At 36.8% G+C, this 23,066-nt stretch overlaps 1 protein-coding gene and 1 long non-coding RNA gene across 2 annotated transcripts in view; both read right to left on the reverse strand.

Moving 5' to 3' along the window:
- The window catches only part of MLF1 (myeloid leukemia factor 1), a 36,530-nt gene that overhangs the window by 9,266 nt on the left and 4,198 nt on the right, over positions 1–23,066 (reverse strand). The window contains exon 2 of the mRNA XM_003894897.3: positions 3,813–3,957. Coding sequence (XP_003894946.1) covers positions 3,813–3,957 — 145 coding nt within the window. The remainder of the gene's footprint in view (positions 1–3,812; positions 3,958–23,066) is intronic.
- On the reverse strand, positions 14,070–15,795 carry LOC110742627. The gene is made up of 2 exons (XR_002520493.2): positions 15,083–15,795; positions 14,070–14,730 (listed from the first exon to the last, which is right to left on the reverse strand). It is a non-coding gene; the product is annotated as an uncharacterized LOC110742627 (long non-coding RNA).

Genomic DNA, 23,066 nt, shown 5'->3' on the forward strand with positions numbered 1-23,066 from the left:
CAGCCTTCCTCTCATCATAGTAGGATCCAGGTGACAGAAGTCAATTCACTTTACTAATAGGCCTTCAATTTGCTGCCTACTGAAGGGTCAGTAGGCTATACCCTTGAAGCACGGGGTATGTGTCTTCAGAAAAACAGTTAAGAATTCCTGTAAACAGTAGTTTCTCAACCAAGATTGATTTTGATTCTCAGGGGACATTTGGCAATAACTATACTCATTTTTGGCTGTCACAGATGAGGAGAGCCTATAACTAGCATCTAGTGGGTGGAGGTCAGGAATGCTGCTTAACAATCTACAACGGATAGGACAGTCTCCCAGAACAAAGAATTACCCAGCCCAAAATGACAATAGTGCTGAAGTTGAGAAACTTTGCTCTAGGAAAATCTACCACTGATTTTAGGTCTTAAAATCTACCATTGATTTTAGGTTTTATCATTGGAAGACTCACCAGAAAATAAAAGTCAAGCACACATTCCAATGTATTACCCAGTAAATCACCTGTTATAAAACAGAATGAGTTGCTTGGTTTAATGAACTTCTCTGTTCAAGCAAGCGGAGCTCTGAATCCTCTAAGTTCTGTTTGTGTCTCTGCCTTTTATTGCTATTGGATTTTTACAGATATTAATAATGTAAAATAGGTGGGAAAACCAAATTCCTCCTTAGAACTTGCACTTAATATAGTAGGGAACAACAAAGGCACATTTAGGAAACACTAATATATATTTGGGTACAAAAAGGACCGAAGTAGAATTAATTCTGCATTTCAGAGAGGCAAACGCAATCCAGGAAATATTCTGAATATTTGCTTTAACACTAGATTGAGAATCCATTCTTATTATCATGAGATATGGAAGGGTTAACCCAAAGAAGGAAAAAAAGAGAGAGAGGAAAAGATTAGGCATTTGGGTATTTCTGTCCTCTTCTCAATTCACGTTCAAATCAACCATCAAAAGATGTATCTGCACTTGCTCTGGGGTGACCCAACACACTGGAGTGACAAAAAGTTGGGGTACAAAATGGAGTTGAGACTTCAGTGGGCCCTTAAGGCCTTCAAAAATTTTGTACACGTTCTCCTCTTTCTGCCTTAAATGTTTCTTCCTGACTTTTAGCCTAGTTAGTTCCTTCTCATGATTCAAGTATCACCACCTGAGAAAGGCCACTGCTGGTCACCTGTCTAATCCCTCCTTCACTTTCCCCCATCTCTATATCATTACCCTGTTTCATCTCCTTCAGGGTACTGTGACTATCTGAAATTATTTTGTTGTTTACTACTGTCTGTCTTCCCACTTTATATAAGTAATCTCTCTGAGGGCAGGGCAATTTTGTCTATTTTATTCACTACAATATCCCCAATACATATATAATAATTCCTGGCACTTAAGAGGGTTTAATAAATATTTGTGGAATGAATGAATGAACAAATTATCTCTAGCTCAGCTCAAATCCATATATCCAACAGTTTACCAGATAAATCTACCTGGAAAACCCACAGATGGCTCAAATGCCAAACACCCAAAACTAAAATGATCGTTTTGACCACCCCACTCCTACATTTGTACTGAATCAATGCCTTATCTCAGTTGCATTCCCATCTACCTTATTCTTCATGCCAGAAAAATGGGTGTGATACTCCCCTTCTCCCTCTCTACTGCTCCTTCAACCCTATCAATCACCAAATTCTATCAATTTACCCTTTTAACTGTCTCAAATGAAGTAATTCATTTTTATCACCACAGACATTACCTAGTAGAAGTAAGCCATCACTAATACTTTACCAAGAATGCTTCAACAGCCTTCTGGCTTCCCTGCCTCCACTACGGTCTCTTCTAATCTTTCAAGAATCTGAACTCTATTACCCCTTTGACATAAGTCATCACTGCTTCCTCTGCTCTTAAGATACTGTTTACTCTACTTACTATGGCCCAAAGAAGTCTCTGGATACCTCTTCTTCCTCATCAATATCTACTGTTCAACTCATACTCTAGGGTTAAGTGACACTAAACATGTTTTAGCTCCCTAGCCTCCAGGTCTTTGCAAATGCTGTTTCCTCTCTGTTGAACAGTATTCCTTTCCCCTCCCTCCTTTTCAGGCTAACTTTTACTAATCCTTAAAGTTCAGGAAGTCTGCTTGGACTGACCCACCCTACCTCAAAAGGTGCTTTTTTCCATCTGTGCTCCCATAGCATGCTGAACTTCCTGATCATTTTATTCATAACTCTGTGTTATAACTGCTTTTTTTGTCATTTGTCTTACTAAGTACACTGGTCAGGAGGGACGAATGTTATACCTTTATGTCAAACTTCAAGGAAACAAATGATTCAATTGTAGCACAAAATAATAATTAAAAAAAAAAATTCGTTTCATGAGACTGTAGATACAAATGTTCCAAATTCATGTTATTTTCTGCTACTCCCCAGAATGCTTTTAGTGTGTTGGAAGCTAGCATCACAGACACAGCACAAAAACCCTAAGAAACAGGTGATAGAAATGCTGGTTGCACAGCAGCCATTCTTAAGTACAGACAAGAAAAAGCTGCACGGGCAAGGTGGCAACACAATCCTAGAGAAAGCAGTCAATCTGTGTTTTTCCAAATGTTGTGCTTATCTATCTACAGTTTAGTACTTTTTTTAAAACCTTTTGGAAAGTAATCATAAGCATGTGGAAGTCCTCAACTTTCAAACACAACTATGAGGATCCCTTTTGTAAATCAAGCAAATATTCATCCAATAAAATCTACTTCTTATTTTTGAAGATGAATTTTATATATGTTGAAATGACTTACTTCAGGAAACATGTGCTTAAACTTTTTAAGGTAAGTTTGATACTTGAAACACAGGTTTTCAGTACAAATATTAAAAAGCCATTATGAAAGTGAGGCTGCAGGCCAATTTAGTCCGCTTGAGTTAATGAAAAATAAATATTTGTCAGAAAATATTGCTAAAATGATTTGTGTCTTAGGATACGAACCATACCACCAAAACTGCCAAAAGGTACAAGAGAACAACTCATTGCCTGGAAAAATAATATCCAATTCATTTTGATTATGACATTTACTATACAGAAGTTTCTCAATTTACCAATTAAATGTTTACTGAGTTTCAAATATCTACATTTCAATTGCTGAGATTCATCTTTATAGAAACCCCTGAAGGCTTGTTAGCTTAGAACTATTATTCCTGAGGCTGAAAAAGCAACAGAAAAAAAAAGGGAAAAAAGAATATAGTTATGATATATAAATATCCTGTTTTTTAAAAAATTTTAGTTGAGTATGTTTGTAACCTCTAGCTTTGCTCTAAGGCAAGACATATGAAAATATATTTCAGTTGTAAGGCTTTCGAGAAACAATTAAAGGTTAATCTAAGCTTTGAAGGTCCAGAGGTAAGATTATAGAAGATTAGTGTTTCCTGGTCCAATAAAGACAATCCTTTGTAGCTTTTGATACGATTTTCAAGTATTAAAACAATGAGTATGGGAGAGAAAGGATATTTCCTTGCCTGTTCTCATTTCAGATATTGGAGGAAATTATAAGGTGAGAAACATATACATAAATATAAAAAATAATGGTTTAAGTTTTGCTTCTAATATATAACCCTATGGACCTAAAAGTTTTGGTTAGCACAGTGGAATTCTATATAGCTGACAAGTCACTGTTCAAGAATTCACCTTTCCAAAGTTCCCCCCTTTAATATAATAGTGATTTCTACAACAAGAATATTAGTCATATCCTATCATTATACATATATACTTCTGTAATAATTTTCTTCAAATTCCTACAGGGTCTTCTCACTAACTGTCTTAAAAAAAAGAACTTACAGTCAAAGAATCTTCATCATTATGTCCTCTATGATTACGAGCTCTCCCTCTACCATCAGGGATACTGAGCAAGTCTCTTCCAAAGGGTTCAGATAAACTTCTCATCATCTGTGGCATATTTTCTCGGTGTGCAAGAATGGACTCACTGTTGAAAATATACATAATCATGAAAGATTCAGTGTTGGAATTTAAATAGTAAGTAGGCAGTTAAATACTACAAAGAATTATTTTGGGCTAACATGTTTGTTAGATACAAGAAGAGTAGAAGAGAATTCTATTTTATACAAAAATAGAATTATCTCATAAAGATCCACTATTAGATGGTTCCCTACTTACATTGGTTCAAGTTAAGGTTTTTTGACTTTACTGTGGTATGAAAGCACTACACATTCAGTAGAAACAGTACTTCAAGGATCCATACAGCCATGCTGGTTTTCACTTTCAGTATAGTACTCAATAAATTACATGAGATATTCAACTCTTTATAATAAAGTAGGCTTTATGTTAGATGATGTTGCCCAACTGTAAACTAATGTATATGTTCTGATGATACTCGGTAGGTTAAGTGTATTAAATGCATTTTGATGTATAATATTTTCAATTTGCGATGGGTTCATTGGAATGTAATCTTCTCATAAGTTGAGAAACATCTGTAGTTATAAATAAAATTAATGAAAACCTGTTTTTATCCAATATAATTCATTTAAAGCATAATAAAAACTACACCTTTATCCCATACTGCATAAAAATAAATATCAACACTCTATAATCTGATGTTTACCCTTTTGTCACAAGTCTCATTCAAGAACCCTTTTTTTTTTTTTTTTTTTTACTTTATCACAATGGTTTTCCAACTTTGTTCCAGTTGGACAGTTACTGACCCACTCATCAATTCCTTATTCCTTATTCTAGAACTTAAGGTACACCATGATTGAAGCTCACTTTACCAAGGCAATCTTATGCTTTCCTGCAGTCCAATGGAATCCCCTCTCCAATAGTCTGGCCTCCTTTTAGATTCTCCACTTCAGTTACATTCTTCTTAGGTCACCCTTTCCCCTTCTAATTTCAATCCTCTGATGTCATCATAAAGCAGCTAGAAAGTTTTTAAAAAAATTTTCTTGGCCAGGCATGGTGCCTCATGCTTGTAATCTCAGCACTTTGGGAGGCTGAGGCAAGTGGACTGCTTGAGGTCAGGAGTTCAAGACCAGCCTGGCCAACATGGTAAAACCCCGTCTCTACTAAAAACACAAAAATTAGCTGGGCGTGGTAGCATACACCCATAATCCCAGCTACTCGGGAGGCTGAGGCAGGAGAATCGCTCGAACCTGGGAGGCAAAAGTTGCAGTGAGCCAAGATCACACCACTGCACTCCAGCCTGGGTGACAGAGCCAGACTCTGTCTCAAAAAAAAAAAAAAAAAAAAAAAAAGGAATTTTCCTTGTAGCCCCAGCTCAGACGAAGCTTAAAAATTCTGTCTTCTGCTCGTAAGTCCAAGTAGAAAGAGCTTTTCCTCTGAATTTCATAGTATTTATATACATAAACCTATTCCAAAAGACCTCAGATTTACTCATACATTACCTTGGAGGTTAAAAAAAGTATAATTGTTCCAAGTGTGAGTTTAAGATTAGCAAACTGCTTAACTGGATTTGTGCTTGTGTGTATAGACAGATGTTTTCATTCGGCCTTGTTTCATTACATTCAATGAAATTTACCAATTTTAGTTGTACAGTTTGATGAATTTTAAAAAGTGCAGTCATAACCTCCACCATAATTAAGATGTAGAACACTTCCATCATTCCAAAAAGTTCCCTCGTCTCTTTGCAGATAATTACCTGCTCTGAGCCCCAGTTACCACGAATAGGCTTTCTGTCATTATAGTTTGGTCTTTTCCAGAATTCATAAAATGGAATCACATAGTATGTCATCTTTTGTGTCTAGCTTCTTTCCCTTAGCATAATGCTTCTGTAAGTCATCCATGTTGTTCCCTATTTCAGTTCATTCAGTTTTATTGCTAAGTTCATACATATATCAATATCATAATCACAAAACTGTCTTTAGTTTTTGGCTACTATGAATAGAGCTACTATGAATATTTATGTACTAGTCTTTGCGTATATTTAATTTGTCTTAAGTAAACACCTAAGAGCAAGGACTGCTGGCCTGTATTAGAAGAGTATGTAAATTTTATAAAAACTGTGAACTGAGAGTTACAGTTGCACTGCATTCTTGCTGAAATGTGGGATAGTCAGATGTTTACCTGTAGCCATTTGAGTCGTAGTGTCATAACATCTCATTGTGGTTTTATTTTGTATTATTTGTCATTCATATATGTTCTTTGATAGAACTGTCTTTTCAAATACTTTCCCCATTTTTAAAAATCAGGTTATAAGACTTCTTTATATATTCTGGACACAGACTTTTATCAGATACAGGTTTTAAATTTTTCCCAGTCTTGGACTTGCCTTTTTCATTCTCTTAACATGAATGTATTCAGCCAAACAACCATGAATCTTTGTTAGGCCTTCAGTTTTTACCACATTTTGCTAATGTGATTAAGGATTTTGAGACGGGAAGATTATCCTGGATTATCCCAATGGACCCAAGGTAATCACAAGGATCCTTATGAGAAGGAGATAGTAGTGTCATAATCAGAAGATGTTACACTGCTGGCTTTTAAAATGGAGGAAGAGGCCAAAAGCCAAGGAACACAGCAGTCTCTAGACGCTAGAAAACACAAGGAAACACATTCACCCCTAGAAACTCCAGAAGGAATGTAGCCCTGCCAACACCTTGATTTTAGCCCAGGGAAACCCATTTTGGCCTTCTGATCTTCACCATAAGACAATTTGTTGTTTTAAGTCTCTAAAGATGTGGTAATTTGTCATAGCAGCAATAGGAAACTAATGCAAGTTCTTAAATTTTAATTTTAAAATATACAAAAGTCTCACTCCTCTTTTAGAGTATAAGTTCTTCTAGACTAGGAACTGTATCTTCATTCATATTACCAACCTCTGTGCTTGACACACAGTATACATTATAAATGTTTATGGAGGGCTAGGTGCGGTGACTCACGCCTATAATCTCAGCACTTTGGGAGGCCGAGATGGACTGATCACGAGGTCAAGAGTTTGAGACCAGCCTGGCCAACATGGTGAAACCCCGCCTCTACTAAAAGTACAAAAATTAGCTAGGTGTGGTGGCACAAGGTGCCTGTAATCCTAGCTACTTGGGAGGCTGAGGCAGGAAAATCACTTGAACCCAGGAGGCAGAGGTTGTGATGAGCCAAGATCGCACCACTGCACTCCAGCCTGGGCAATAGGGTGAGACTCCATCTCAAAAAACAAAAAACATTAAAAATAAATAAATAAATAATGTTTATGGAATTTGAACCATCCTATATATCAGATGGTCCCCCCTACCATTTCTTGGCAAAATTACTAACTATTCTTAATTAAAGGCTCACCTTGGCGCTTTCTACAGAGAAAAATCTCCACTGCAACCAATAGCTGCAGTCTTGAAGTTCTTCCTTAGTGGCTTTTGATTCCAGGGGAGGGGAAACTCCTATTTAAACTATACTTGGTTTTCTCTGGCCCAAGTATTTTAGTACATGGGACTTACATGTCCTGACAATAGTTCCAAGGGCTTCTTGTGCTTCAGTTTCAGCTGCTGCAGAGTAAGACCACCTGTATGTCTGAGAAACTACACCTTCAAATGAGGTTTATGCCATAGAAGCTTATGTCTTAATTGAGGCCATCCTGAATGTGGTCTCAAAATTTTGCAAATATCTATAAATATCTGTTTCTTATGATGCAGAAACAGATGTATAAACTTTTTGTAGATTTGTAGTTCATTTTCCTGTCTTTAGATGAAACCATCAAAACTGATGACTTAGAATGAGGGCAGTTTTAAATGTGTTATCCTTGTATTAGTTATCTATTGCTGTTGTAACTTAGCTTAAAATAACATTTGTTATGTCACAATTTCTATTGATTAGGAATCAGGAGCAGTTTAAGTGGGTAGTTCTGACTCAGGGCCTCTCTGTAGGCTGCAATGAAGTTATCAGTTGAGGCTTTAGTCATCTCAAGTCTTGATTGGTGGAGAATCTACTTCCAAGTTCCTTCACATGGCTGTTGGCTAGTCTCAAAAATGTGCTTCTAAGCTCATTCAGGTGGGCCTCTCCACAGTGCTGCTTTACATTATAGTAACTGCTTTCTCCAGCGTAAGCCACCATGTGTGAGAGAACACCTAAGACAGAAGTCATGCGCTTTATTTATTTATTTATTTATTTATTTAGAGACAGAGTCTTGCTCTGTCACCCAGGCCGGAGTGCAGTGGCGCGATCTCAGCTCACTGCAAGCTCTGCCTCCCAGATTCACGCCATTCTCCTGACTCAGCGTCCCCAGCAGCTGGGACTACAGGCACACGCCGCCACGCCTGGCTAGTTTTTTTGTATTTTTAGTAGAGACGGGGTTTCACTGTGTTAGCCAGGATGGTCTCGATCTTCTGACCTCGTGATCTGCCCACCTCGACCTCCCAAAGTGTTGGGATTACAGGCATGAGCCACCGTGCCTGGCCAAGCCATGCTCTTTTAAAAATGTAATTTTGGGAGTGACATCTTATCTCTTCTTTTGTATTCTGTTTATTAGAAACAAATTAGTAAGTCCTAGCCCATGTTCAAGGGGAGATTACACAAAGGCATGAATACCAGGGAGTGAGGATCACTGGAAGCTATCTTAGTAGCTGTTTACCACACATAAATTTGTGGGTTCATTAGCTTACCAGACACACATATAATCAAGTTTATAATATTCTTAATTAAAATTAAGTTCAACAATATCAGTATATTTTGCAACATGCCATAAACAAATACTGATATCAGATGATATTAAGATAACAAACTTTCAGACAGGAAATTCAGAAGGTACATTAGAATAATCAACATAATTTATTCTTTTTTAAAATTTGTAAAGAAATAAGTGAATGAGCTACAAGGAAGTAAAAGACACATACAGATGACTATTTGAAGATTTTTCAGTGCTAAAGGGAAAAAGATAATAGCTTGCGTATCAGGAAAGTTTTGGGAAGAGGGAGGGAATGTATATGAGAAGCCTTTCTTCGCTAGATTAAAACAGTTCTCCTTGGCATAGATGTCATAAATTCTGATTATTTATTTAATTTTGTAATCTTTCAATAGTCTCAGAAAGAAACTCAAACATTTCCTTGAATTACAACAGGAAATAATAGTTACAAATCAGCCCATTAGTATAGAGAGAATGCTGCCACTGGGGTGGATACTTCTTCAAGTGCTGATGCTTTCAATATCTTTTTTTGACTTGTCCTAATTCAAGCTTGTATTCTTCACGCTATCACTCTTAATCATCATTCACAGACATACCATTCAACATAATAGTGCCAGGTTAATAAAAAGCTGTATTTTAACAGCACTTCCAACTTCTGAAACTATGTAGACTGGGCAGTAAGAGCTGGATGGTTTTTCTAGAAATTGCTTTAAATACTGTTATTTTTAAGGAACATATCTGTGGTAAGCAGAATGGTTCCCCTAAAGATGTCTATGTCGTAATCCCCAGAACCTGTGAATGTTACATTACATGGTAAGGGGGAATTAACATTACAGATGTAATTAAGATTGTTGTTCTGGTAACTTTGATTAGCCTTGATTATCCAAGAGGGCTCCTTTAATTAAAGATCCTTTAAATCTGGAAGAAAGAGGCATGAGTCAGAATGACGTGATGATGCCTTTTTCCTTCCCTTCACCTGTGCATTAAAACTGCAAGGATTCCCTTGACCTTCCAACTACTGAAACCCAAAGGTCATTCCTCTTCCTCCTTGAATTTCAGCAGCATGTATCTCTAACTTTGATGTATCTCTAACTTTGAACTCTGACTGATAAACTTCTTAATCGTTCCTTTTCCTTCTTGCCCTTTACAGAGCTTCTGAGTGTTACAGATAGGTGTCTGGTGTCTCAAAATGTTGATACTCTCATCTTGGGGTAGCCAGTGAGGACTGAGCCCTGGAGCTGGTTACTTAAGCTCCCATCAGTGTCTGTCCCTTCTTGAACCCCAAGTACATGGGCAAACATCTTTTAAAAATGAATGACATTAAAATGTTGAAAGTACTGCCCCCTAAAGACATACTTTCTCCAGTTTTAATCCGTTATCTCTTCTCTTCTCTTCCCTGTCCTCTAAGGACTACTTCAACTTGAACATGCTTAAAAAATCACTAGAGGTACTTATTAAAATTACAGATTTCTGAGACATACACCTGGAATTTTGATTCAGTATACACTAAGCATGGCCCATTAATCTCCATTTTAGCAAGCATTCAATCTATTCAACAATATTGTCAGGAATCTGCATTCAATTTCTTCTTGTTTTAATGCAAACTGTCTCCTTTATTTAACAAATACTTAATGAACACATATGTAAAAGGCACAGTTCCAGGTAGTGGGGATAGAGCCCTGAACTTTGGAGGTCTAAAGCTAATTTTCAATGTCCTATTGGCCAAGAAGTTGACATACTTTCCAAAGTACTCAGAATATAAATTACAAATAATGATAAAGCTATGATTAAATATTTGCCTTTTTACATTCTAGTAACTCGAAACCTTATTATATTTCCACATTTTTTCCTTAGTCAGCTTTTCCTTTTCATGTCTCTATTTCTATTAAAGGCACAACCATTATACTCCAAGTCATCCAGGTTCAAAACTTCAGGTATGAGCTATTTGGGGTTTTTAATCTGTCCTGTGCTAGCTCCAAGGAATGGAAAAATGGTGAAAAAACAATTCCATTGAAAGAATAGGGGAAGAGATAGCGCTCTAGAGTTCAGTCTCTTTCCATCAAGAAAAGTTGAGGATGGTTTACTTCTGAATTACCACTACTTCTTGTATCTTATTATTTCCTTCCTGGATTCTAACATCTAGTAATTTGTACACAAATTAGTATCTTACGTCTAAATTCATTTCATACTCAAACTTAAACAATGGCTTGCTTGGGTATATAAATCTCCATTATTTTCTCTCAGTATTTTGATAATATTGCTCCATCATCCTCCTACATCTAGTGTAGCTAAACAGAAGTCTGATGACAATCTGGTTCTCATTCTTTCTAAGACATCTACTCTCTGGATGCTTTATGGTTATTTTGTTTACATATATTTAAATGTATCAAAATTGCATTTTCATGCGCCAAGTGTAGATTAAAAAAAATTATCCCAACAACCACCAAATTGCCCTTTTTTCTTTCTCTTTTTTTTTTTTTTTGAGACGAAGTTTCACTCTTGCTGCTCAGGCTGGAGTACAATGGCACAATCTTGGCTCACTGCAAACTCCGCCTCCCAGGTTTAAGCAATTCTCCTGCCTCAGCCTCCCTAGTAGCTGGGATTACAGGCATCTGCCACCATGCCATACAAATTTTTTTTTGTATTTTTAGTAGAGATGGGTTTTACTATGTTGGCCTGGCTGGTCTCTAACTCTTGACCTCAGGCAATCCACCCACCTCAGCATCCCAAAGTGTTGGGATTACAGGCATGAGCCACCACGCCTGGCTTAAATTGCTCTTTTCAATCTGAGTTCCAAAACAGTTCAGTCTTTCATTAATTCTAGAAATTGTTCTTAAATTACTTCCTTGGGTATTTACTATTACCTTGTTTCTATGTGTTTGCCTTCCTTGTCAAACTTTTCTTAAAGCATATTTTTCTCATCCTCTGTGATTCTGTGTTGAATGTTGGAAGAAATACCTTGGCTCAATTTCCAAGCTTATTAATTTACTCGTTGCTTGTGAACATTCTGCTTAACTCATTTTCTAAACAAATTTAATTTTCTGTATCTCTGGTTCTTCGTTAAATGGCTGCACTACCCTCTGACATCTCTAAAGATAATATCGTCTCCCAACTCTGAAGATATGTCTTAGTTAATTTTTGTGTTGTTATAGAGGAATACCTGAGGCTGCGTAATTTACAAAGAAAAGAGGTTTATTTGGGTCATGGTTCTGAAGACTGAGAAGAAGCATGGAGCCAGCATCATCTTCTGATGAGAGCTTCAGGATGCTTCCACTTATGGAGGAAGGTGAAGGGGAGCCAGTATGTGCAGAGATCACATGGTAAGAGTGGAAGCAAGAGAGGGTTGGAGAGGTAAAAGGCTCTTTTTAACAACCAGCTCTCTGGGGAAGCAATAAAGTGAGAACTCACTTATTACCTCACCCTAGCTCCCAGGGAAGGTATTAATCTATTAATGAAGGATCCACCCTCCCATGTCCCAAACACCTCTCATTTGCTCCCACTACCAACATTAGGGATCAGATTCCAACATGACATTTTGAGGGTCAAACATCTGAGCTACAGCAAGATCTTTTCTTTTTTCTTTTTTTCTTTTTTTTGAGGCAGAGTCTTGCTCTGTCGCCCAGGATGGAGAGCAGTGGCATGATCTCGACTCACTGCAACCTTAAACACCCAGGCTCAAGTGATCCTCCCACCTCAGCCTCCTGAGTAGCTGAAACTACAGATGTACATGACTGTGCCTGGCTAATTTTTGTATTTTTTTGTAGAGATGGGTACCACTATGTTGCTTAGGCTGGTCTTGAACTCCTGGGCTCAAGCAATTCATCCATCTTGGCCTCCCAAAGAGCTGGGATTACAGGTGTGAGCTACCACACCTGGCAAGATATTTCATATATATTCACATATTTAACATTTTCAAGGTTGTTCTTTCCTTCTTTAATGTCCAAATTGCTATCTAATTTCCCTTCATGGAAGAACAACTTTAACATTTCTTGTTCTGTAGATATAATTGCAATAAATTCTCTGTTTTCTTTTACCTGAAAATATTTTCATTCATAATTCTTAAAGGAAATTTTCACAAGATAAACCCAGGTTGACAGTTTTTTTTTGTTGTTTGTTTTTCTTTCTGCAGATGTTATTGCTTTATCTACTGGCCTCTTGCTTGGTGATAAGTCAAAGGTAATTCAAATGTTTTCGTCTTGTATCCAGTCAATGTATCATATTATCTGACTGTTTTCAAGATTGTTCTTTTTATCATTTGCTTTCAGAGGTTTGACTATGATGAACTTAAGCATGGTTTTCTTCATATTTATTCAGCTTAGGTTTACTTACACCTTCTTAATTCTTCAGAGTTTTATCTTTTACCATACTGGGTAATTTCCATTATTATTTTTCAACTAATTTTATGCCATTTCTCTCCCTCTTCTCCAATTACACCAAACATTAGACATTTCAATATTTTCATATAGATTTCTAAAGGGTTTTCCCCCAATTTTTTTCTGGTTTTCAGATTAACTTTCATTTATCTGTCTTCAATTTTAATGACTCACCTGTCATCTCCATTTTGCTGTTAAGCCTATCCAGTGAATTTTCTCTTTCAAATATTGTATTATTCTAGACCAAGCTTGTCTAATCTGTGGCCTGTGGGTCACATGCAGCCCAGGACAGCTTTGAATACGGCCCAAGCCAAATTCATAAACTTTTTAAAAACTTTATGAGATTTTGTTTTTCAGCTCATTAGCTATCATTAGTATTAAGTGTATTTTCTGTGTGGCCCAAGACAGTTCTTCCAATGTGGTCCAGAGAAGCCAAAAGACTGGACATTTCTGTTAGACTTTCTATGGGTGGGGGGGTATATACCTAAAAAAGTATACATAAACACACACACACACACTTTCTCTTTCTCTATGGAGATTCAATATCCTTTCATTCCTTGCAAGCATATTTTCCTTTACTTCACTGGGCAAAATTATAACAACTGCTTTAAAATTCTTGTCTTTTAATTCTAACATATGGGTCTTTTCAGGATAAGTGTCTTATTTTTTAATCTGGAGAATGGGCGACATTTTCCTGTTAAGTAATTTTGGGTTGTACCCATACATTGTGGATATTATGTTGTATAGGGTCTGGATTTTGATATATTCCTCCAGAGTGGTTTTTTTTTTTTTTTGAGACGGAGTCTTGCTCTGTCACCCGGGCTGGAGTGCAATGGCCGGATCTCAGCTCTCTGCAACCTCTGCCTCCCGAGTTTATGCCATTCTCCTGCCTCAGCCTCCTAAGTGACTGGGACTACAGGCGCCCGCCACCACGCCCGGCTAATTTTTTGTATTTTTTAGTAGAGACAGGGTTTCACCGTGTTACCCAGGTTGGTCTCGATCTCCTGACCTCGTGATCCGCCCGTCTCGGCCTCCCGAAGTGCTGGGATTACAGGCTTGAGCCACCGCGCCCGGCCCAGAGTGTTGTTTTTTTTTAAAGTAGGTAATTAATCTGGTTGTCCTTAAAGGTCAAATTCTGTCTCTCGTGTGGTAGCTCAAATCTCCATTTAGTTCATTTATCCTTATTAGCTGAACTGCTCTGAGTCTGTCTTATGCGTATGTGGTTAAGCCTTAGACAGAAATTTGTACAGAATTTATTCACAGTATTTGGTGCTTACTCTTCTCTGGCTTTCTCCTTTTGGGGACTCCTCTCCCTCCCTTTCCAGTGACTGTGGTTATACTGAACTCTGTCTTTGGTGTTAGGTCAAAAAGACTTTAAAGGTCTTCAAACAGTTCTAGTCACTCTACATGTAAGAGACGAGGCCTGCCTTTAGGCTAGACTTGTAACTTTCCTTTTGTTCAACTGTTGAGACCTCTCCAGCAAGTATCTGCTTTTTGGTCATTCTCTAGTGTCTTCTCCAGTAAGTTGTTTTTGTATTTCATCCTGGGCTTATAAAGTTAACTGCAAGACAGCTGGTCCAGTTGGAGCTCTGTTGGTCACAGTAGAAATGAAAAGTCTCCTCAAGATTTTAATTACACTGTTTTCTATAATCTTCTTTGTTTCATTAACTTTGATTCCTTAAGTGTTGGTTCTTCTGTTTGGTTAGCATAGCTTCTGTCTTTCATGGTGTCAGTTTTTATAAAATGTCTGAAATAATATATTTAGAATAAAATAAATTAATGAATGTTAGGAAATGAATAAAAGTAAAGCTACTTCCATAGATATGAACTGGGGGGAGTAGCTGTATGTGTACTTGGTCCTACAGTTTGGTTCAGTATCTGAGACTTCCATTTTCCATCTCTGTCTCTCAGACCTTGCATTGCCCTTTTTTTTTTTTTAAGTAGCTTTCCTGCTTTTACATGCTTCCCAAACTCTTATATTATAAGGGCGAATAGACTTACATCTTTTTTCTATCAAATTAGCTTCTCTAGCTAATTTTCTTGTTCTTCCCTTTGTTTCTTTCCCTTTATTTTTTTTTAAACAACATTTATTGTCTCACAGTTCTGGAGGCTGGAAGTCTGAGATCAAAGTGTCAGCAGAGTTGGTTTCTCTTGAGGCCTCTTCTCTCCTTGACCTGCAGATGGTGACCATCTCCATGTGTCCTCACATTATCCTTTCTGTTGATTCCTTCATTTCTCAGATTCCCTGCAGCAAAATAGCACCTGGGGGCAATAATCTATCATCCAAAAGGGAAGTGAGGGGAAGAGTGGAGTGACTGCAAATTAGTTCTTCCCCTGTCACATACAGTCATTTTCAACTACTGCTTTAAACTAGCAACACAAAGGAGAAAAGAACATTTTGCTGCTGGAAATTACTGAGCAGACTTAAGGCCGGAAGGGAGATACAGTTGGGGGAAAGGGAAGAAGACTATAAGACGTAGATTGGCATTCCATCCATTAAATGTGTGTGTGCCTATTATTATTTGAACAAACTGTTCTCTATTAGATCCATTAGGAATAAGAAAAATAAACGTGTTCATTTTACCTTAACTTATTCTCTGATGCTCTTGCTTTCTTTATGTACATCAGAGTTTCTGACTAGTATGATTTTCCTTCTCTCTGAAGGACTTCTTTTAACATTTCTTGCAAGGTAGGTCTACTGTCAACAAATTCACCAAATTTTTGTTTGTCTGAGAAAGTCTATTTCTTCTTGACTTTTAAAGGATAATTTTGCAGGGTACAGAATTCTAGGTTAGTGAGTTTTTTTTTTCCCCTCTCAACACTTTATATATTTCATGCCATTCTCCTCTTGCTTGCATGGTTTCTGAAGAGAAGTCAGACATAATTATTTTCTTTGCTCTTCTACAGGTTTTTCCACGCCCCCCACCCCAGCTTCTTTCAAGATTTCTTCTTTAATTTTGATTTTCTACAGTTTAAATATGACATGCCTAGGCTTAGTTGTTTTTTGTTTTGCATTTATTCTGCTTGGTGTTTTCTAAACTTCTGAGATCTGTGGTTTGGTGTATGATATTAATTTGGCGCTAATTCTTAGTCTTCATTTCTTCAGATATTGCTCCTGTTCCTTTGTACTCTGGTACTCCCATTACACCTGTTACACCTTTCGTAGTTGCCTTACAGTTCTTGGATACTGTGGGGTTTTTTTTCAGTCTTTTTTTCTCTCTGATTTTCAGTTTTGGAAGTTTCTACTGTCATATGCCCAAGCTCAGAGATTCTCTCCTAAGCTGTTCATAGTCCACTGATAAGCCCATAAAAGGAATCCTTCATTTCTTTTACCCTTTTTTTTTTGGACACAGAGTTTCCCCCTGTTGCCCAGGCTGGAGTGCAATGGCACGATCTCGGCTCACTGCAACCTCTGCCTCCTGGGTTCAAGCGATTCTCCCGCTTCAGCCTCCCGAGTAGCTGGGATTACAGGCATGCGCCACCACACCTGGCTAATTTTTGTATTTTTAGTAGAGACAGGATTTTGCCATGTTGATCAGGCTGGTCTTGAACTCCTGACCTCAGGTGATCCATCTGCCTTGGCCTCCCAAAGTGTTGGGATTACAGCCGAGAGTCACCACACACTGCACTTCTGTTACAATGTTTTTAGTCTCTAGCATTTTATTTTATTTTTACAATTTCCATTTCTCTGCTTATATCTGTTCTGGCATGTTGTCTGCTTTTCCCATTAAAGCCCTTAGCATATTAATCATAGTTTAAAAACATTCCTGGTCTGATAATTCCAATATTCCTTGCTAGAAATATGGTTTGGATACTTGTTCAGTTTCTTCAAACTGTTTTTTTTTTTGCCTTTTAGGATGCCTCATAATTTTTTGTTGGAAGTAGTACATAGTTACTGGGTAAAGGGAACTGCAGTAAATAGACCTTTAGTAATGTAGTGATAAGGTGCTGGGGGAGGCAAAGTGTTCTGTAGGCATAAGATTAACTCACAGTCTTTTGCTTAGCCTGACCTTGGGTGGTAAACCTCAGCAGTATGCCTTAGTCCTCCTCCAGTGTGATCAGATGGCTGGAGGAGCTGGAGTTGGGTATTTCCCTTCCCTCAGGAAGACTGGGCTTTGGTAAAAAAGTTTCTCTTGACTGCAGGCCTTGCCAAGAAAAACAGAACGCTCTGGCATATTTAATGGTTACTTTCCATCCCCCTTTGTTCTGCTGGAAGCATGAGAAGATATTCTCCAATATTCACTGTGAGAACGTGGTAGAGCTCCTGCAGGTAAAACCCACAAAATTATGAGGGACCATGGAGTTTTTAACTCTGACACTTGTCCACGCTGCGTCTCCAGTAATTTGTCAACTACAGGTCAGGTTTTCCTACTACCCTCTGGTTCCTGAGGAGGTTTCTGCATCAGTTAAGTTGTGATTCTCTGGATCTGCCTATCTTCAATTATGGGGGCAGAGATTTGCCCAGTGACTTCATTTCTCTGCTAGATATAAGAAAAGTTGTTGTTTTCTCAGGTTGTTCAGTTTTTAATTTGTTACTAGCATGAAGTGGTAACCTTAAGCTTCTTACATTGAATATTATTATTATTATTTTGAGACAGAGTTTCATTCTGTCAGCTGGAGTGCAGTGGCATGTTCATGGCTCACTGCAGCCTTGACCTCCCAAGCTCAATCGATCCTCCCACTTCAGCCTCCTTAGCTGGGACTACAGGCATGCACAGCCATTCCTGGAATTTTTTTTTTTTTTTTTTTTGTAGAGACAGGATTTTGACATGTTGCTCACGTTGGTCTTGAACTCCTGGGCTCAAGCAATCTGCCCATTTCAGCCTCCCAAAGTGCTGGGATTACAGATGTGAGCAACTGTGCCCAGCCACATACCAGACTCTTGTAGGATTTTTAATATGAATTTTTGTCTTGAGGGGCAAAGGAAATTTAAGACTATCATTCCTAGATTTCCTACTTGTTAAAAGTTTGAGAATCACTATTCTAGCAGAATTATATGCAATGAGCACTATGAAGAAGTTGTGACAATTTAAAAATTAATTTTGATTTATAATCTCAGTGTGTACAGATCAATAGTACACACTGAGCAGCTCATGTTTTAACACACTAGAAGGCAGAAAGGGAGTTGTTATGTGTTTTCCAAAATCAAATCATGAAGAACAAAAGTTACTTTAAAATTAAGAATTCAAAATTTGGTGTATGTATCACTTTACTTTTTTTTTCCACCTCACAAAATCTTTTCTTTTTCCTTTTTTTTTTTTTTTAAGTTCCAGGGTACATATGCAGGATGTGCAGGTTTGTTACATAGGTGAACATGTGCCACGGTGATTTGCTACACCTATCAACCCATCATCTAGGTATTAAGTCCAGTATGCATTAGCCATTTTTCCTAATGCTCTCCCTCCCTCTTCCCCACTCTACTTTCTATTTGAAGGTACAGAGTTTCAAGTAGTTCTAAGATGCATAAATGAGTTACCTATGCAACATTTTCTAACTCCTACCTCAAAAACACAGATTTTCTAAAGTATTTGTTACACCTTTACAGTATGTTTGAAATATTTCATAATAAATATAACTGCATGAGGTTAAAGGATTTCATACGATCTGATGTTTTAAAATAGGCATTTCAAAAGGAGGTCCTTTTGCTTAGAGCTCCAAACTCACTGGACATTTACAGCTTAGAGTATGGTTAAAGTATGCAGACTAAAACGCTTGTTTCCATTAATATACACTTACTTAAGAAAACCAGTCAACTTTTTCTTTAGATATGTGGATGTGATTTGACTACAATGAAGAAAAGTATTTCAAGAAATACTAAATTTGTTCTTTGAATAAGGAAGTGCTAAACAGCTATTACTTTTCTACAGAAACAAAATTTAGTAAATCAATTTTTCTCATTGCATTATAATTGGGCTAAAAATTAATCAACTAAATATGGCTCATTTAAAATTTGCCCAGGTTTTTCTTTCTTTCTTATAGAGGTAGGGGAATATTTAAATGTTTACTTGAATATGCATATGTTCAGCAAATGCTAAAAATTTTATTTGAGTGACATGAACAAATGACTGCCTGTTGGAAGATGCATTAAACAAAAGTGAGCCTATAGTTTGGTGTTTGCACCTGTCTGAACCATTCAGGAATAAATCTGGCTGAGACTTCTAGTGAGTTTAATTCATGTCTACCCAGAACAGCAGATGCTTGGAGATATGGCTTTAATGTTTCTTTTGTCCAAGTTTGAATTCACTTTGATCAAAGCTAAAAAAACCTCTATGGTAGCACAGAGTTGTTTTAACATTTTTAAAATTAACCTAGGCTTTTCTTCTCAAATGAAAAATTTTAGCCCATTCATAATGTTCTCTTTTGAAAATAAACATTTCATTCTTCTAGGAAAATAAATTGGAAATAGGTTTTAAAAAGCCCATACTATACAAGCTAGTCATTTCATGTACACGAAAGAGTCTAAGGTAATAATTTGAAAATGTTGTTAAATATTTATGTGAGAAATATGCTTTGTATGTTCATAGGATGCAATATTTTGCAGACTCTAAAGTCACGCTTTAGTGAATATCTGAAGACTAGGAAAACGTTCATGGTATATGTTGCAGAAAAGCACTGAATAATTAACCATAAAGTGTGGTCCTAATTTTGGAAAATAAAAATCCACATGTGGACATTTGAAACAAAATACATCAAAATAATGGGTTGTATTATTTCTGCTACCAAACTTTCTATACTTTTCAGATTTTCCATGAGGATGTATTTTCATTTAGGTCAAGAAAAATGTACTTTTACTTACTATGATAATGACTATATACTACCTCTTTTAGAATTGCTGACACAAACCACAGCCAAACTGAATAAACTTTGGTCTCAAACATACTTTTTCTATTCTATATTATTTACCTGTAGCATATATCACGAGCTAGGAAAAATAAATTGTTGCCTACTTCCCCTTCAAAAGTGTTTATGTCTTAACTCTTAGATTGATTCCAGGTCACTTGGGAATGATTTCAACGTAGTGTATGTACGTACGTACGTGTGTTTAAGGGCTGGTAATGTCTCCCTTTAGAATAATGTTTTTAAAACTCTTTCTCTCTCTCTCTCTCTCTCTCTCTCTCTCTCTCTCTCTCTCTCTCACACACACACACACACACACACACTTATTCTGCCTAAGTTACACTTCTCTTTCATCTATGTAAGAATAAAGATACTTGTGCTTCTAAGTAAAAAGCATTACCTATGACATAAGGTTCTCAGATAACTGACATGGCAGGTTCATTCATTAAGGGAAATTCCTCCCTTCCATTATACATGGTAGTGGCAAAAGCTTTAGCCAGCAGATGGTTATGGTTCTCTTGATCGTAAAGAAATGTTCCCTAGTTTCAATGAGGTCTATAAGGAAAATAGACCAGAAGATCCAAGTTTTGATACTAGAAATAATGCATGTAACATTTAAAGAAGGCTCTTGAGGGTAGGGGCCAAGACATCTAAAAATTTAAACGAGAACCCACAGGGTTGGGCCTATAGTAGAAACTGAAGAAATACTTAAAGAATGAATTACATTTCTATTAAGCAATTCTATTTTTCCATTGTCTTGAAGTTCAAAGTGTTGTGTTGGTGTGGCAGAAGCCTTTGATATCAAAAGAATTGTGGAAATGATTATGCTCCCCTGATATTTTATAAATATTTCGCTCCTTTTACGTGGATATTTACAATATTAATTGGCACAAGTAGGCATTATCTTGTGGGTACATGCTACTGTACGGCATTTTTGACCAAGCAACCATGTCCTAATCATGTTGTGTTCCCTGGCTCCTAATTCAGTGGTGTTTACCTCATGAACCAAAGAATGCCCCAAATGAATAGTATACCTTAGTAATCCTTTCAGCTCAAGGCTTACAGTGTCATTCTTTCAAATATGATCTTATAATTTGCAAAGTTCATTTATAAGAAATTTATATATTAAAATATTCCTAAGAACAATTACAGTAGGTAATTTCACAGTAGGTATTCAGGGTCTTAGAATAAAGTGGGACCTTGAAAAATCAGTAACTTAAATTTTAGCTGAGTATTCTCAAGCTACTTTTATTAACAATATGTTTAGAATGAGAGGTATACGTGGCAGAATATTAACTAGTCAAGTTGTGACAATTTGGCGAAGACTCTACCTCAGACTGTATGTCTGAAACAAATATTTAAGTATTTAAGTAGTAACCTTGAATACTGTTTCCAAAAGCTTAACAAGGTGGTTTTATTTCCTACAATGAGAATGCTTTCCATCAATAAAAAAGTTAATCCACATCTTGTACACAGAATACATTCACTTTGAACTCCACCAGTGGATAGGACAAAGCAATGTCCTTTAATAAATCCAACTACTTCCAAGTATAAAATACAAATTTGTAAAAATTTTTAGAATTGAGATTATACATATAAGGAGACAGAAGAAGTAACATCCTGTGAATACATGCAGTATTTTAACCAAATACTGGTCATCAGATATATGATGCTCACATGGAGAGTTGAGAGGCTTAAAGAAGAGACAATAATTTATGATTAAACATTAAGGTTGGCTGGGTGCGGTGGCTCATGCCTGTAATCCCAGCACTTTGGGAGGCTGAGGTGGGCGCATCACGAGATCAGGAATTCGAGACCAGTTTGGCCAACATAGTGAAACCCCGTCTCTACTAAAAATACAAAAAATTAGCCGGGTGTGGTGGCAGGCGCCTGTAAACCCAGCTACTCGGGAGGCCGAGGCAGGAGAATCATGTGAACCTGGGAGGCAGAGGTTGCAGTAAGCCAAGATCATGCTACTGCACTCCAGCCTGGCTGACAGTGCCAGACTCCGTCTCAAAAAAAAAAAAAAAGAATTAAGGTTGACAGATTTGCCAGCCTGCTTCTGAGCTTTCTATCTCCAATAGCTGGTAAGTGGTAACATAGTTATTCTTTGTAGACTTGCCAGATCAGAATTATATTTTTGTAGCTCAGAAGATTCAAAGTTCCTGTTTCGTACCAAATAGAAAATTCTGGACCATACTACATATTTATAAACTTTCATACTACATAATCAATGTTTTTTAGGGTATAGGATGCCAAAACCATTTAACCTCAAAATCCTCTTGTCTATACATATTTACTTAACAATATGCATATTGTTAGCAAATACAGATGTGAGAGAAAGGTAGTATTCTTGAGAAAACTGCATGCCAGGAAGTGCTAGCTTTTAACCTTTGTGTTTTTAACCAAGTAACAGAAAGTATAAGAAAGTATATCTGTTTAAGAAAGTATATCTGAATATACTGTGATGTACATTTTCAATGAAATAACTTCAGCCTTGAGACACAATAAGATACCAAAGTTTAAAAATCCCAAGTATGGAACAAAACACCAAATTTTAAAATATCACTTTTAACATTTCCTTTTACTTTTCTGAAGAAACATTTAAGATGCACTGTTATAATAAGGTAAACATTGAAACTGAATATATTTGAATTCAAAACTACAGATTTTAATTACTTTTTACTTAAATATTTTAAGCAATTAACAATTTAACCACAGCTTATCAGTCTAGTATTTAGTAATTCTATTTTTATATCAAAGAAGTATATTTTTTTGGTCCATTTTTGAATAATTAGTAAATCAGTGGAGTTTGCTTATATTCAATAACCTTGATTGTGAACAATATAAGCAACTCTAATGGACTATTTAGAAAATGGTAATGTTCTGATTAGAAAATACCATTATCAACAATGCTATTTGTTGAATGCAATTGATAATTACTTTCAGCAATCAACTAAATACCAGATTGACTACAAGAAAGAGAATAAAGGACACCAACTCACCATCAAACAATATTTACTCTTTTCTATGACCTGACACAATGTTAGCAACAGGGATAATATTTATATAAAAGAGAGTGGGCATGGGCTATGTGTTTCACATCTCTATGTTCCTAAGGTCAGTGGATGATTCATTAACGAGTTTGTCACCTTTACGAATTCTTTATGTTTGACTTAAGAAATGGATACTCATTTTGTTTGGGAGTTGAGGTAAAAGGTGGGGGGGATCAAATAGATTACCTGA

Source organism: Papio anubis, chromosome 2, assembly GCF_008728515.1.
Source record: "Papio anubis isolate 15944 chromosome 2, Panubis1.0, whole genome shotgun sequence".
In the NCBI taxonomy this organism is placed as follows: domain Eukaryota; kingdom Metazoa; phylum Chordata; class Mammalia; order Primates; family Cercopithecidae; genus Papio; species Papio anubis.